Raw genomic sequence first — 17,959 nt, forward strand, 5'->3', positions numbered from 1 at the left:
TGTACAGGACTGAGTCCAATTGCTAGGATGGTTAAGAGACTGGAGCATCTTTCATATGAGTAGAGGTTGAGGGAGCTGGGATGGTTGAGTCTGGAGAAAAACAGAGGGAATCTTACCCATAGGTAACTACCTGATGGGGCTGTGGGGAGAAGAGTCAATAAAACCCAATGTGAATTTTTGTCTCTTTCTTATGATATCCACTGACCAGGCAAGAGGCAACAGGCATAAATTTGAATACAGGAAATCCCACTTCTACACAAGGAAAAAGAAATAAAACAAAAAAACCCAGCTTTTTTGCCATAGGAGTGGTCAAACTGGCACAAGGTTGCACAACAAGATTGAGGAGTGTCCGTCTTTAGACCTACCCAAAACCTGACTGGACACAGAGCTTGCCAAGCCTGCTCTAGCAACCCCTGCTTTGAGCAGTGGCTTCAACTAGTTTATTCTCAGAGGTTCTTTTCAACCTAAACAATTCTGTGATTCTGAGATCTACAGCCTGAGACCAAGAGCAAAAAGAGTGTTAACAAAACTCTTCCTTCAACTACAACAAAACCTGCAATTTCATCCTGTGGCATGAAAAGGAGAAGCCTCTACAGTCACAAAGCACATATTGCAAATACAAACTCACAGGGTTTTTCTATCTTACTGCTCCAGAACTGCAGCAAAGACAAATTTGAAGGATAGGTCAAACCAGTAAAAATCACCCCAAACTTGAGGCAAACATGCTTTTAGCCAGAATAAAGCACTGAGGTCACTGATATAAAGTCTTGAGATCTTCATCCAAACATAGAGATCTTTAGATTTTCATCTATATTTTTATCTATGTTACAAAATATTATGGCAAATGAAACTGTTCTATTGAGGCTGGTTTGTCTGCATGTTGAACAGGAAGTATGCAAACAGCTACCTTTGAATTGAGCTACTTTTACTTATTAAAACACCAAGACTAAAATTATTAAAACTCAGCTATAGCTACTGACAACACCTACTCAAATACAAAACTTGAAAGATTATAATAGTAACAAGCAAACAGAATGGAAAAAAAAAAGCATGTAAAGTGGGAAGGGCTCTGCTATTTTCCCTGCTAAGATATTTCTTCATTTTCCTATTTTGGGCAAGTTGCTCTAATACTTGAGAAGCAAAAGAGCATGACTGCAACATTATATGAAGATCTGAACTGGTAAAAAAAATAAACAAAAAACCCCAAAAACCTAATTAAAAAAAATTAAAAGAAAGTTCAAGACAGCACAATGAGAACTATTAGAAGGATGGATGAATGGCAAACAAGTACCAGTTTAACCAGAACAAATCTTTATGGAACTGCAGTCTGCTGTGTTGGAAGAGCTTTCAGGCAACTCACCATGGGCCCGGCGTGCAGAGTATAACCAGCACTAACACCTACATTGCCTTCTAAATTGCTACGATTTTGGTTTTTTAAAATAAACAAACTTCTTACACAGTTTGTGGACTTCAGACCATGGCAAATCTTGATTTTTTTTTTTCTTTAAAAGAATGCTAGAACATATCAAAAACATGCAACCTCACACTCTTCTACCCCCCATAAGCTTGCTTAAGTGCAAGATACAAAGATAAATATCCTCATGATAAAATCTTTGTAGCCACCTGCCACAGACACTACAGAACTGCTATTTAGACAAGGACAGGGTCTCAGCTCTTTGATTTTTCATGATTTTTGGCCTTGCTTTGGGAATGCAAATTAAATATTTTCTCCCTAAGAATATTTCCTCCTTAAGAGAGCACTAAGAAAGCACAGCCCCTGTCACAATTAAATTACTGCACTGTAAAAATAACCTGAGCTCTCTTTGAAGAGTCAACTGCCCAGCAGCACAACCTACCCAGGGGCAGTATCACAAGCTACTACACTAGCACTACAGTTTTTTTGTATTACCAATTTGATCCTTTTGCTTATCTTTCCAGATGTGAAATTCCCTGTGATGCCAAAGAGCCATTTATAAGGTATTTCACTTCCCTCAACAGTAAAGGTGGCTCAAAAAGTATAGCTAACATATCATACAGCCTTAGAAAGCTACCAGATATTGGGACAAAAGCAGATCTCCCCAATCAGGATTCAAAGGAGACAATGCCCAGAAAATACACCCGAAGTTGTGACCCTAACTTGTGCTATCAGCACCAAAAAACAGTATGTCCAAATGGCTTGTGAAAGAGCAGTCCTGTTTCCTCCAGAGAGGAAACCTCTTTCAAAGCACATAGAATGGTTACAACCTGCTTTGCAGCCTCAGCTGTTAACTCCAAGATCTTGGTCAAAAGAGAAATGAAGAAACATGACACACGAACTGGTTGGTCTAGTGCAAGCTGGCTAAAACTAATAATCACCAAGCTATTGTGGAGGGCCACAGCACTCCCCCAGTTTCCATTCAACTCTTTGGTTGCTTACACAGAGGTGTGCACTGCAGCATCACAGAACTTCCTATTCGGAATCAAACTTTCTTCTCTGTGTAACAGAATCTGTATCATATCACCCAGATAAATATGAACACTGGAGGAATGGGACTCCGCTGGAGAGAAATGCACCCTCAAGGCAGAAGTAAACCTTCAATAACACTGCAAATCTGTTTCCAGGGGAAAAAGACATGAGAAGAGTCTGGCTGCTGTTAAATATATAAATAAGAACAGCCTAGTGTCATAAATAGATAAATTAGGTTAATAGGTAGGTGTAACCCAAAATGGATTTTTTGCTTTTGCTTTCAAAGTGAACAGATTTGAGTCCTTACTGCTTCTGGATAGCAATATGTAAGACTTGAATGAAGGAACTTGTTACAAGAAGTTTGAGGACCCTCTGTGATAACTACCCAAAATTAACTCCTGGTAAAGACTGCACAATATTTTCACTTATTTAAGAGTGAGCAAACTCTCCTGCGACAACGTTCTGCAAAAATTGCTGTATAGCTCTTAAAAAAAAGTATTCAGAAAGCCACTGCTGCAGACACATGAAAGATTCTGCTCCTACTTATTCTAGATTTCCAATTATGGCCAGTTGAAAATAAGGTTTTAAAGAGAAAGTAACTTATAGAATATAGCAATGAAGCTGCTCTGGAAGAGAGGGCCATTTCCTCTCCTTTTAAGTTTTGTAGATTACAAGCTTCCTATATCATTTCAAGGAAACCAGAGCATCTAGAAGTTTTTCTGATGTTTTTAGAAAAGAAAACAAAAAGCTGCAGAAATAACATTACATATTCAGCAATCTTACAACAAATATCCCAAGGCCATATCACACCAAGTCTTTCTGGGGACAGCAGAAGAACTCAACAGAATTTAGTTATTAGCTACTGCATAAGGGACTGGAGAGGCAAGCTAGCAACAAAAAGACATGAGTTTTAATTCTCACTTCCACTTTTAACAGGACGTTTTAAGTTATTGTATACCTTGGGATCATAAACTTTTTAGAGTGCTTTACAAAAAAGGGCTCTTCCAGGAAAAAGACATTCATAATTAACAGAATTAACAAAACTGGACTGGACAAAGAGGGAGAGCGAGGGAGAGCAATTCCTCACAGGAAGCTGACAAAGTCTATGTGTGTGTGTATATATATATATATATGCACATATCATAGCTAGGGAGGTAACTAATCAAGGGGTTTCAGTACCCATCAAATTCTCTGAAGTGCCCTGAGGTATATTAATGCAGGAATCAGAAAACTCTAGTAGAGCCAGAAGTGAGCAAACATTGATTTTTTCTTTAAACAAGATGTGGAACTTGCATAAAACTCCAAGCAAGAATTTGCATTCATCTCTCCCTACATACCAAGCCCAATGAAGCAGCACTGTGAAAAGGCTTTATCAAGCCCCAGGGCATTCAGCTGCTAGCTAGAACCTCTATAACTGTACCACCAGGACTGAGCACCTTCAAGTGGTGCACCCAAAAGGGTACATATCAAGAAAAGCTGCCAGAGTGACTGCACGAAAAAACAAAGTCTGTGCTTTTCAAAAGGTGTTCTTGGTAAAAAATAAAATAAAATAAAATAAAATAAATCCTAATTATACTGCTGAGCAAGGAGTTTTCCCAGCATTCAAATACAGCTGGGGTTAAAAAAAAACAAAACCCACGATTCTTCATATACACTTTAAATAAGTCATATTGATTAAAAAAAAAATACCAGATCTTCATCAATCAACAATGGAAGAAAAAATGCTTGAATGCATGACTTCAATCACTGGCTAAACATTCAAGTAAAGGAAGGCAACAGTACTATTACTGGAAATCAAGATTCTGAATATGGTAAGACCACTACTACATCCCCATCTGGTCATTCTGGATTAGTTAAATTAAGTTCAGTTATGCCACAGTTACCTCTTCATATTCTTCAGATCTTGCCCAAGTTACTATAAAATTATATTGATGCTGCCTCATTATACAGCTGATGTTTTTCATCCCAGCTCATGATGCTGCATAAATAATCATCACATAAAAGTAGCACCAGAAATATTTGCCTTTGTATTTGTATACTGTATGCACTTATTTACTGTCCCCACAGTGACCTCAGAACTGAGAACTTGAAGGATGCTGACCATTTAAATATCTTCAAATTTGTCAACTCTGGACAGAAAAACAAAGCTACTGAGAACCTGAATGATCATAAGCACAGAAATATATTCAGTGTATTTTGAGATTGCAGTAGTAGCATCAAGTAAAAATCAATATCCACAAGCAATAAAACTGGCTGCTACTCAAACATCTGCACCATTATTCTCTCCTCCCTCCATACACCTCTGTACCATCCTCCAGTTCCACTGGGTTGGTGTTGCCATATACAACCAAACAGAACCAAGTCATTGGATGGTTTCAGTTGCAGCATGGAGGGGAAAACCTAATAATCAAAGGCATGCAAAGAATCAAAAAATAACTGGATACAGATGCAAAGAAGCAGAAGGATAAAACCTTTTAAAAGAAGCCTTATGTGTCTGCACCATTAGGTTTCAAAGACTTCATTAAACTTTTCATCCAAATGTCTTTCTGACATAGAAGCTGTAACACGAAAAAGAGCTGTAAAAACATTTTTCCCTTTGACTTCTTAGATACCATGTTCACATTTTTCAAATATGGCCCTTTATAAAGGCCGGGGGGAAACTATCTTGAGTTACCACAGATTTAATTGAAATAATTTAATCATAAAATAGTAAGAAGCTATACAGATTAGCATAACAGTAAATTCCTATATTCAGTTTTATGCTTCTGTTTATGCAAGTCCCATTATTAAAAAAAGAGACCACAGTAAGTTTGAAAAGCATGCTGGAAGGTGTATGATAATTATAGGCAGGAACTTCAGCTAGTACTTTTGCTAGGACTATGCAGCAATGATTTGAGGCAACAAAGAATCTTACCACATTTAAATCTACACCAGGTTATCCTATACCAGTTCAGCAACTCTAAGAATTAAGAGTGTGGCCACATTTCAAGTTGCCAGTAAGCTGAAGTCACTATCATAAAATCAAAAGTGACGCCTTTAATGACACCCTCAGACTGTCACAAATTAAGTAATTAGCAGAAAGAAACAACCTCTCTCATCAGATTATTCTAGCTCATGTACCTCAAAGCAGCAGCAGGAAGATTACTATTCCCAATTTTAAAAAAAGTTGAGCTCTCTGGCATCTGCTACTGTTACAAAACAAATAATCCTCTTGTCAGGCCAGGCCACCTATATATATTTATGCATATCAAAATAGAACAGGTTCAGGTATAAAACTCAAGAGGCCAGACTTCTAACGTAATGCCTTTACACATGCTACATGGTGTCAGAGATCCCTGCCTAAAAGACACATGCTGCTTGCCACCCACACCATTACCCTCTCCCAGGTCTCCCCAAAGGTACTCAAATACACCTCAGGTCTCATGTTTCTACATGTCCCTGGGTCAGATTCATAACTGACATTTTCTTTGGCTCTGCAATGCCTACAGTAATCTGAGCATCACTGCTTTTTCTTGAGAGTTTCAGTCAGGCTGATGCCCTTCTAGTCCTCCTATTAGAGGCTACAATAACTCACGTTCCACAAACAGAAAAGTACACACATGATACTTTAAGCTATTTTACCACTTTATCCTTTTCCCTAATATTAAGACTAAACAGTTACCTGCATATGCCCTTTGGATCTAAAAGGCTGTGATAAGCAAGATGGACTAAACATCATCAAAAGAAAAGGATGCTGCTTCATACACTGTCTGCCACTGGCAGATTAACATGTTGCTCCAAGAGCAGCAGAAGTAACCAAGCCTGGTTTCTCAGAAACCTGTTGTCCAGCCTCCTTCTCCTCAGCAGGCTGGACAAGATATGCTGGCACAGTGGCAAACCCAAAACCACTGATGCAGGGGTTGGATATGCAGCAGATGTCAAACAAGACATGTAAGGGCCAAAGGTGCTTGAGCTCCCTCAGCTGAGGCACCAACTTGCATCTCTCTCCTCTTCTCAGCTGCCAATTTTCCCAAAACTCATGAGAACACCACTGTGACTGCAATCTGAACCATCTGGTCAATTGCAGACAGATTTGCAAGGAGGCAAATCAGAAGTGTGGGAGGGGTGAGCTGTTAAACAAGTATCTTGATCCCATCAGGAAACTATGCTTAAAACAGTCACATTTATTGACATAGATAATAAAATGCTCAAGTCACCAAATTACATTAAAATGGTGTTAAATGGCCCACCCCAAACACAACACTCAAACCTAACTGATGCTTAAATTAACCAAAGCCACATAATATTAATGGGCTTTTTACCCCCAGTTCTGGCAAGCAAGCACAGACACTACAGACTTCTGCAGAAACTGTACATGTTGTAACACGGAGATGCTAGAAAACAAATGAAACTAAAATACCTCACACAAAATCCTCCTCTTTACCATCTAAAAAAAAACCCAAAAAACAAAACCCACACTTGACTCATGTCATTGTCCTAAGTATCCCACTGACCAGAACCATGTCCTCCAAACCAGCAGTAATTCTGGCCATTGCTCTTAAAGCACTGTTTCTATTTTTATCTCTACATAAGTGAGAAGCAGTAATAAAGCTATTAATCCTCTCCCCCTTTACTTAAATTACAAAACTGAAGTGAGTCTCTAAGCTAGTTTGAACTATTAGACTCTTTAAATAGGGACAGTTTGTTACCTTTTAGAACTATAATATTTAAACAAGAAGTTTTAAGATTATATTGTATTATTTAGAAGAAGTAATACCAATGACACTACCCTGCAAAGCCAGTATTTGTGAAAAGACATAATAAAAGTATGAAAGAAAAACCAAAAAAGTAAACAAAAAACAAAACAAAACTAAAAAAAAAAAAAACCAAAACAAACAAACAAAAACAACAAAACAAAAATCCCCAACAAAAAAACCCTAAAAAAAACCCAACAAACAACAAAAACCCCAGGCACTACTTGGGGCACTGCTGTCTAACTAAATTTTATAGTTTATTTTTCTACCTTTCAATGACACTAAAAGTGTCACTTCTTCTTTACACAGAGGCAGAGAGGTTGCATCTTTTTTACTCAGGAAACAGAATCACCAACTTGTCGAATTCAGTTCCCATGAAAGTTCAGCTGTGAATGAAATTGTTCTAATTTGATTTCAGCTAGCACTAATGAAGATGTTGACCCTCTGAGCCTCTTAACTCCTCAATAGCTTTAAAATAACTGAGACAAAACCAGCAAAGTGTGAAGTTGAACCACTGATATTTTTAATACTATTCTCCATCCTAAGTCTTTACAAACTTTACAATTGGATATATAGTTGTGCACTGAGCCAAAACTTTCCCTAAGCTCTCTACCATATTACTAATCTCTTTGTTAAACTGCTGCTTTTCCTAAACTTTTATCACTGTTCAACTCTGAAGAGCTCCTGCATTTTGTTGGCTATTCATACAGCTTAAGGACTTTCCAGGTTCTTTACAATTGTCTGTGAAGCTGACAAACTCAAATAGTAGGCATATAAACCTTCAGAGGAACCCCACTGCTAAGCTTTCATCAAAATGAACACTGGTCTTTTTATTCCTTTATCAACCAGCTCTCCATTTATATGATAACCCTTTGTTCTCATCTTATGCTTAGTTTTCTTCTTTAAAGAAACTTTGCAGAAGGCACCTTTCCAGTCTAAACAATACTAACCAGTTAACAAAACAGTAAGAAAAGGTGAAGAAGTCTCCTTCAGTAACATTCACATACTATAGAGCCCTACCCTGCACATGACTGCTCTCTTGAATTGGGACCATCAGCAGTAATTCAACAAATACATTAAAGCTGGTACGGTCACCAAATGATGCAATTCCTTCCTCTTCCATTTGCTATTGGTACCCACCTTATTCTTTCACCACACCCTTAAAACAAACTGGGTTAGGGACTGTGTCTTTTAAGTCACCCATTGAAAAAATACTTTTAGGGTGGATCAGGGCTGCGATCCAGATCACCACACAAAATATTTGGCCAGTAAAACCAAAGCAGCAGTGGTAGGATTAGTCTGAAAGGCTGGGACTGGCTTTCTTCAGTGGCATTCCCTGCTTGAAACGTTTGGGAGCTTTACTTAAAAAAAAAAAAAAAAAAAAAAAAAAAAAGATATGCAGGCTCATATGCAGAATTCCTAACTGTTGTCACAGAATGCAAACACATTAACCTTACTTATTTCAGTAACTGCATATACAAATGGCTGGACTATTATCTCAGCAGTGGTGACTGCAAAAGCAGTGCAATTACGTGCCCACGCAATCCCACGTGTGACTTGTCATCTTAAGCATTACAGTTTATATTCCACTGTAATAAATGCAAGCAGATTACATATCTTGAAGCAGTATTTTGGCTGGAAAGTTACACCGCTAAGCTTATATTCCATAAAGGATTTATAAAGTACCCTGCCTAACTAAGGTTGCACAACTCTTCCATTTTTAAAGATCCAGTTTTCAGCAGATAAAGCCTTGCCAAAGTAACTTTTGGCAAGACTTCTCTATCCCTCGTGGACACACCCAACAGAGAAAGGGAAAGTGACTTATTCTGTTCATCTGCTTGAGTTTCATTGAAAAAAGCAATTTCCCAGAACAAAACTACAAGGCAAATAGGTTTTATCCACATTAAACATCAAATTTTTTTAGTCCAGTTTTCCTTAAAAGCTTTGAAATTTCTATGCTTTATAACAGTTACAATAAATTATAATGAGAAATTGCATTTCTGACCTGAAGCTATGATCCAATACAGACATGGTCATGCTGTTGAGGTAGAAAAAAAAATCCTCTTTCATAAACTTTGCAAGGAATTTGTGGGCAAGGATTTTTCTTCTCCAAATCAGAGCTGGACAAAAGCTTTCCTGTAATTATTTCACATGGTTCCTAAAAGCCTACCATCAAGAAGAAGCAGAGGTACAGAAAACAGACACACATCACTCAGGTATTCTTAGTCATATCCTTTCAGGCACTGAACCAGCAATGAAGGGAGGAGTAAGATGACCATCATGAATGGATACACTAAAAATAAAGATCCAGAACAACCAGGAGGGATGAAAACACATCCTAAAACCAGAAAACTTGTCCATATGCAGGAATAGAACCCAGAATTCCCCAAACTTCAGCTGTTAGCTAATTCCGAAGCATTCCTGGACTTGAAAGTAAATGATCACAGCTTTTTGTGTAAGTATTCCTCAATAATTTAATCTTTACTACTCTTAAGGAGATGTGACAGATTTGGTATACTTGCAATAGTTTTTGTATTATCCAGATTAAGTGAAACAGGAGCAAAAACTAACCCACTCTAAAAAAGAAACAGACATGTAAATAGCGACAAGCAATAAAAATATCAAACATATCACCAACAAAAAAACCAAGCAATGTGAGCTTGCACTTTAAGTTCTGTGCCAGAAGGGAGTAGCTTTCTAAAATAAAATTCATAGAGCATTTCAATACTTCATCTTTTGAAATGGTCCTTTACAGTTAAATGATACAATTGGAAAATGAAAGACAAGCATTGCTGCTTTTGACATGTTGCTGACACCAGATGAACTACAAAGAAATATGGAAAAGCCTGTAACTCATGTTCCAATGATTTACACAGTATTAAAATAGAACAAGAGTCACCATATAGCACTCTTTACAGATACTGTCAACTCCTCTGTTCACTGTACTACCTACCTCCTCTTGCACAAAGCTACAATGAGCCTTTGCTCTGGAGCCACAGTAGCAACAGCTCCAATGTTCCAAACTGACTCAACTCTGACCTTTTCTTATCAAAACAATTAAAGAATTACACAAAGACTTCCTCTTACAAAAAGCAAAATAGATTCAAAGTTCCCTGCTTGATCTCAGGCTACCCTACCCATAAGGCATATACATCAGAGAAACATATTCAAGCCATGGATTATCTAGAAACTCAACAGACAGTCGTGGCATAAAATAAATGTCTGTGTGATACGTTGCTAACCAAATCTACTGAGTCACATCAGGTATTTTTGCACATTCCAGGAAAACACAAAACAAGAACAATTTTGTTTCTCCATATAACACAGTGCCTGACCTCAAAACCACAAGTTGTTGCGCCATGCCCCTCCCTGCCCAGTCCTCACAGTAGTTACCAACCCTAAAAACAAAACCTTGCCAGTCAAAAATCACACCCCAGGAAAAGAAGGGGGTAGAAAAAGGAGGCCAGGGTTAGTAGCATAGGGAAGCCTCCTGAAAAAAACCCTTCTGTCTTATTTGGGGCAAACAATTTGCATCATCTTATCTGCTGTTCTCCAGCTTCTGATGTACTTCCTGCCCTAGGAGAGGGACTGACTTGTCATGAGAAGCAGCACAGACAGCACATGCTGCCTGCACCGAGGAAGTGTTGTCACAGCAACTCCACCTGTATCTTTTACAGCTCTGGAAAACAAAAATATTTGCATTTTTAGAAGATAAGAGGAGTTGAGGCTGTTGGCTGATTAAATGGAAACAAAGATGATTTTGAATTAGGTAAAAAAACCCAAAACAATATGACTGCTGAAAAAATTATAGAGGTCACTACTTCATCATACATACAAATCAGCCAATAAATTTTAAATCATTTCGGGGAAGAGGAGGGGGGAAAATCACACCTAAAAATCCAAATCTCAATTTCACTCAGTTGAATAACAAAGAATAAAGAAAGGGAAATTGCTCACTTTACACAACCAAAATATTCTTACAGACACTATTTAAATGTCACCTTCCCAGACGACACAGAACAGCAGCAGGCAACACGATGAAATGAGTTCACTTTCTATTAAGCACTGCATCATTACACCAGTAAGCACACTCACACCACTCTATTTTGTGTGTGGTAGCACAGGTGTATTACTCTTCCTTGCATTAGTGCACAGCCCACCTGCCTGTCCAAGGTTTTTGCAAGACTGTGTGTTCTGGCAAGAGGCTGAAACAGAAGGTTTTATCAAGTTGTCCTCTTTACTGATGGAGCTCAAAATACTCACAAGGAAACCCCCTCCCAAGATGCTCATACACAACACTGCTGACCACGCAACACTTCTCTACCCTGGTGCTCTGACAGGCAGAGAAACGCTGACGGTTGCTGTGGACAGAGGACACTGATGAAGGCTCCTTACAGTAGGACTGAGCTTGGCAGAGCAGAGCAAAGCACAAGACTAGCATCATGAGTATCAGGACTGCACTGCTAACCAATTACTCTGCTGCTGTAGAGACTTCTGATGGCAAGACTGCAACCACACTATCACAGGCTACTGCTAACTTCTGCATTTAGACAGCAGAGGAAGACAACAAAACACTTTGTCTAAGCACACTTAAGCAAAGCTTGTCTCTATAGCAGCCCTATTTTTAGCAATTTCATTAGATACAGGGATATTAAACTTCATTTTGCAATAGTTGCTTGCCCAAAGAAGTCCAAATCTAGAAGATGGTTGCTTCAAAAGTAGTTTTGTAGGTGAGCAGGAGGTCATCAGAAAGTCATCACATAGACAGATATGCTTCATCTCCCTCCCATTACACCTACTGCACTATTTAGTGGCTTCTGGTTTACTTGTATATTACGTGACAGATTACAGTATATGGGAAGAAAGGTACTTTCAAACACAGGATCAAGCACTCTCAAGTTTGCTTTTTTTAGAATGCATCTTCCAACAAATGCAAAAAAATATTTACAAGTGTTATTCAAAGGTGCCTTTCAAATCACACTAATATGCAGATTCCGAGTGTCTTAACTGAACAGCTCCTATGACGACAGCAATACATTTATACAAAAAGGCTCTAAAAAAAGAAGGCTTAGAAGAGTTATAAGAAGGTCCTTCTGAAAGCACACCAAAGTAAAACAACATTGTTAGGCTATCGGGAAGCTCTTCATAAAAAGACACTCAATTCTCCTTTTCATAAGAAACACTATAGAGTTCAAGAGAACAACACAGATATTTATCACAGTCTGCCCTTAAAAATCAAAGGCAACCAATTATACCCAAGCTCTCTCTCTCATTCTTGCATCTTAAGAAGGAAAAAATAGAGAAAGGAGAGTGACCTTTACAATTTCTCTTCCCATTCTTTCCTTTATTTTGCCTGTCCAGTTACACGCTATCTCTTTATATAATACCAAGTGCATCTGCAAACAGAAACACCTGCGTTTAGCAAAAAGCCCAGATTAGGGCTGATGATATAGACACAGATCATGTAATTTCTGTGACAAATCCTCCAGGATCCTAGCACGAAACCACAGGTTTATGTGGAGGTGGGGAGTTGATGGGCAGACCTAGTTCCTGAGTTTGCCTCAGCTCTTCCAGTTCTCTTTTCAATAAAATTTAACACTTACACAACAGTGGCAAAGCCCAGAAGGAAAACCTAGCACTCACCATATTTTCTTCATTTGGTGTTGAGCTTTTTCCTACACGTTACAGAGATAGTTACAGGGGGAAAAAAAGTCCACCTACTTTGCAGGCTGAGTTTAAGTCCCTAACTACAAATGTTTTATGTCACTTGTCACCCAACAGATGACCCAAGCAAGGAATGGGAAAAAGTAAATAAATTAAAAAACTGAAACACACCTTCAACACAACTGAAGCAGAACACCACCTCCCACTAAGAGATAAGTAAATTTATTTAGCTGGTTGTCTAAATCAAGACAAATAAACAAAACAAGACAAACATACAAAAAAACCCCTCGCCTACAGCTCTGCTATCTGGAAGGAAAGAAAAATTCTTTTATTTCTCAATGAACCCATACATCCCTACTATTCTGTATTTACTTTTGCAAAGATGGAACATATTGAAGCCTATCTTTGACCTATCTTTTGGAATTGAAAGCAGAGTAATTCTGGAGCAATGTCTCTTTCAAATGCAGCATTGCAAGTCTTAGTCACCAAATCTAATAAAGTATCTTTTCAGTTCTGAATTAGTTATGTTGTATGCTATAAAAAGAGGGAACGTAGTGAGAATCATCTATAAATCTATCATTTTGGAAATAGACACATAAATTACACTGTTTATTATGTTGAAGCCAGAAAGATAACACTTTCCAGATTTGTTCTGCATGTGGTGCTGAGGAGTGTAAAGAAAGGACAAAGAAATAAGCTATTCTTCCTGTTTTGTAGATTTCAGTATAAAACATGTTAATATCTTTGTATCAAATCAAATATATTTAAACTGAGACTTTGTACATAAATTTGCTTAAAATCCTCCCCAAAAGCCATGCTTTATAGTGGTAAGTGAAAAGAAGGGCCTCCTTACCCACACACCATCCCCGAAAACACTTCTGTGTAGCTGTTTGCAAATGACACTTCAAACAAACATACTAAGACATTTCAAGACTGTAAAACAAAGGATTTCAAATTGTCAAGATACATCAACAACACCAATCAACAGATGCTTTGGGAAGACTCTAGGATATGCAGATCATGCTAAGATCACTTTCCAAGCAACAGGCAAAAGAAACCACACAGTTCTGCAGTCAGCAGTAAAACTATCCCAAGAAAACTGCATTCAAAAATTGACAACCATGGGACAGTGGCTTGATTTTTAACTAGCACATTCAATATACATATCAAATCCCCGGGTCATATACTGTATTACTTTATCATTACCATTATACCCATAAACTTTCCCATTTCCAATTAACAATACACATGACACCTTGAAAGTCATTCCTTCCCTCTGGAAGGTCTTTGTGCTTTAAGGTATAAACCAGACTTTGAAAAACACACCTGCCACTGCAAGTACTATGTGGACTTCTTTTAGTGAGCAAATAAAAATACATAAAAAGGTTTTTTAAACAGCATATCTGGAAAAGCTTGAGCTGTACCAGGCAAGGCAATTTTGAAGCAGTGCAACGTTACAACAGTTCTAGCCAGAAAGACAAGAATCTAGCTTGCTGCTGCTGCTGCTGCCACCATCTCCTTAGGGAAGTACTGGAAGCTCACCTAGAGTATCCACAGAAACTTCGAGCATCTTGGAAAGGCACACGACAGGGTACCAAAAGGCACATTATCACAGAGGCTTCAGCTCTCGTAACCTAACAAAAAAAGCGCTCCATCTGCGTCAACACTGACTTTCTGACTAATCAGGAGTCTAACCAGACTCCAGAGCTGTGTGCTGCCATTCCTTTTTTTTCTTGTTTACAGGGATAAGACCTGCGGGTGCAGCCTGGGCAGAAGAGAGGGAAAGAATTTTAGGAGGGCTGTTCATATTTTGTACTCAGTAGATTAACTTCTTCCTCTTTCCAAGGTCTAAGCACATACAAAGAATTGATGGCTGTTTTCCTGCAAGAAGTGCAGTAGCAAGGATGAAAAACAGTGCATTCAAGGACAAGACTAGAGCCTTCCTTAATATCTCAGTTCAGTCCCTCACCTAGATGAGCCTATAAATACTAGTCAAGCAAAAAATAAGTTCAATAATAACTGCAAAGCAAGCATGCAGAAGGAGAAAACCCTACAGATTCTGTAATCAGCTCTGCTAACAGTAAAGGACGAGCCATACAGTCGAGAAACATTGCACATCACTATTTGTATGAAAGAGGTCTCCTCTGTTCCCCTCCATTCTGAAGCTTCAGAAAAGACAGGTGCTGTTGACAGGAATAGAAGACCTACTCTTCTGACATAGGCTTTATGTCCAACTTCTTAGCCTTATATCCTGACAGCTTTTTAAGTGGAGATGATTTAGGTGGAGAGATGTATAGACTTAATAAAGAAAAGTTTGGCTCTATCAGCTACATGCATAGTACAAATCAATTCTTGCTTGAGCAGGTATACTTTTTCCATGTAACACAAAGTGATCATGATACTTAGGAAAAATCATATTTCTGGTTACAGTAAGACAAAATACTGATAAACTCTTTCTTAACATGTAGTAAGTTTGTCCCTGTGATTTAAAAAAAAAATGTTTTGGTAACCTCAGCATCCCAATCCAGAAACAAAAAGCATCTATTTAAGAAAACTGAAAGAAAAACATCTCACATATCCACTGTATTTATGTATCACCCTACACATCACCATACTAAAACACTTATTGACATCTTTACACTTGTACATTCATATTAATAAAACATTCTTACCTGTATATCCTGCCCACCAGCCCCAGGAAGCCACCATAGCTAAAAGCCACTTAAATAATACTCCTTCGATATACCAGAAGCTTTTACTATCCAACATTCGGAGAGGCTGCAGCATAATTAAATACAAGACGTAGGACGGAATAGCAACCAGGTTATTGGCGACCATAAAAGCGAACCTGAGGAGTGCTTTCAGGCAGGTATAGCCCACCCGCTGGGCCTGCTCTAGAGTCACGGCCATTCTCTTCACAGCGGAGGACGCGGGACCGTCCTGCGGGCAGAGGAAACACAAGGCAGAGGTAGCGCTCTCCCAGCGGGGCCAGCCCAGGCTGCCTGCCCGCCGGCCCAGACCCAGCCCGCTCCCGCCTCCGCCGCCAGGCACCGGGGAAGGAAGATACCTACTCCCGCTGCCGGGGGCCACGAAGGAAGGGGCACGACCCTCCAGCCGGCGCCGCGGGGGGAGCCACCTCCCCTCAGCTCTTCTTCTCAGGGGGCTCCAGGGGACCCCAGCCCGCAGCTCCCCTTGAGGGGTGCACACGCGCGGTCCCAGCCGGCCTCCATCTTCCCCCCCTCAAGAAAAGGTCGCGGGCGCTAACGCGGCTGCCGGCGGCCTCTCCCCCCGCCCCGCAGCGGCTGACAGGAGCCGGGGCCCGCGGGCGGCGCTGAGGAGAGCGGGCGGCGCCGGGCCCGGCGGCGGGACTCACCTCCGGCAGGGCGGCGGAGCGGCGGCGGAAGCGGTGGGGCTGGGGGAGCTGGGCCCGGCGGTGGCGGCGGCAGTCCCGGCTGGCGGCGGCTCATGGACCCGGAGATGGCTGGTCCGGCCGTGGCAGCGCTACTCGCCCTGCGGCTCCCTGCGGAGACAGGAGGGCGGGCGGCGTGAGCGCGGGGGCCGGCGGGCGGGGAGGCGGGAGCGCCGGGCCGGGCGGGCAGGCGCAGACCGCGGGTTCACCTCGGTTCTCCCGCGCCGGCGGCCGGGCCGGGCCTGGCACCCCTTTTCCTCCCTTCCCTTACCCGTCCCCTCCTCGTCTGCTCGGCTCGGCACGATCCCGCCCGCTAAGAGCCGAGCTCCGGCCCCGCAAGGGCAGGCGGGTGCCGCGGGCGGGGGGAGGACCCTGCACCTGTTGGGGGCGGGGGCCCGGCCCGACCCGGTCCGCGGAAGGTCCGTACCTCGGCACTGCCGCGGGCAGCGAGGGCCGCCCGGGGTTCATGCCGGCCGCTGGGGCCGCGCTCCCCACCCTCGCCGGCTGCGTGTCCGCCGTGACCGCCCGCCCGCTGCCGAGAAGCGGGGCTGGCGCTGCGGCGAGCACCGCCCCCTGCCAGGGAGCGCGGGCGGCTGCGCCCCCCGCCCCCGCACACAAACACACGCCTGGAGGCAGGGAGCAGAGCGGGTCCCACAGTGCGGCTGCCTGATCCTCCCGCCCCCGGGAGCACCTTCCGAACCAGCCTGCCGGCTATCCCCGCTCCGTGGAAGGGGCTGAAGCTGCCCCGCGGAGGAGCCCGGGGCTTCTGCTCCCCTCCCGCAGCCCGGCAGGGTGAGGCCGGGGAGCAGCACGGCCCAGCCCAGCCCCATGCACCCCGCTGGATCCCTCGGCCTCAGGGCTTGATTAATTCTTCGCGGTCTTACAGTTCGAGTTGGGTGAAAGGTGTAAGTGGGAGAGGGGACGCTGTCAGAGGTCCCCTTGACATCACCACGCTCCTGCCCAGGATAGGAACAACAAGTTTTGTCCCTCTGATCGTAAATTTTTCACGTGCTTTTTATATATATCCACTTAATTCTCTCTCGTATCCCTCCCCTGTTGCTGCCATCACTCTTCTTCCTCCAGGAAATCTCGACAGAGATCTGCGGTAGTGCTGCAGCAACACTTGGCCCAAACTCTGCCCCCCAGCAGGGCAGGCCCAGAAGCAGCCGAGGGGCCGAGACTTCACAGCCCCCTCCCGACGGACCGCGCCCCGCCAGATCGCTTCAGGGCGAGGAATTTTTGCATTCTGTCTAACTGCATCATCTCTTGTGGCAATACAGGCATGTTGCTTCTCATCCGGTCTTTTTGAGTCCTCTCCTGACTGACCGGGCCCGGTTTCCACAGCTCAGTTAACTAGTACAATACCTACAGTGAACAGAATGGCTCCTGCAAGTGATTTTTTAACGCAGTTTCAGTTCTTAAGGAACAGAAGCAAATGGATAAACAGCTACACTGTAAAAGCAACACATTAAAACGTCCTTTGTTCTGAGGAAAAAAAAAAAAAAAAGGAAATTTTCAAAATGTAATACACAAATTGGAAAACATATCGCTTTCACATAGAAACCATGCTATGTGCAAAGCTAGATTTATTGTCTAGGAAACAGTGGACTTCAGAGATGACTGTACCATCAACAAAATTAAATCCCAACCTCCATTCCAGGAAGAAAACAAAGTTGTTATTGCAGATGAATTTCATTTGAGAATTTA

General features: G+C 41.6%; 1 protein-coding gene across 7 annotated transcripts in view; it reads right to left on the reverse strand.

The window, feature by feature from the left end:
* LPGAT1 (lysophosphatidylglycerol acyltransferase 1) overlaps positions 1-16,774 on the reverse strand; it is a 62,499-nt gene extending 45,725 nt beyond the window's left edge. The window contains exons 1-3 of one of the 7 annotated variants that reach the window (XM_030446983.1): positions 16,680-16,774; positions 16,217-16,363; positions 15,516-15,783 (exon numbers count right to left, since the gene is read on the reverse strand). In XM_030446983.1, the coding sequence (XP_030302843.1) occupies positions 15,516-15,753 (238 nt within the window). In that variant the 5' untranslated portion in view covers positions 15,754-15,783; positions 16,217-16,363; positions 16,680-16,774. The other 6 variants (XM_030446985.1, XM_030446986.1, XM_030446987.1 and 3 more) reach the window with 6 other exon arrangements.
* Positions 16,775-17,959: the final 1,185 nt, after the last annotated feature.

The sequence above is a fragment of the Calypte anna genome, chromosome 3 (genome assembly GCF_003957555.1).
Source record: "Calypte anna isolate BGI_N300 chromosome 3, bCalAnn1_v1.p, whole genome shotgun sequence".
NCBI classification, from domain to species: Eukaryota; Metazoa; Chordata; class Aves; order Apodiformes; family Trochilidae; genus Calypte; species Calypte anna.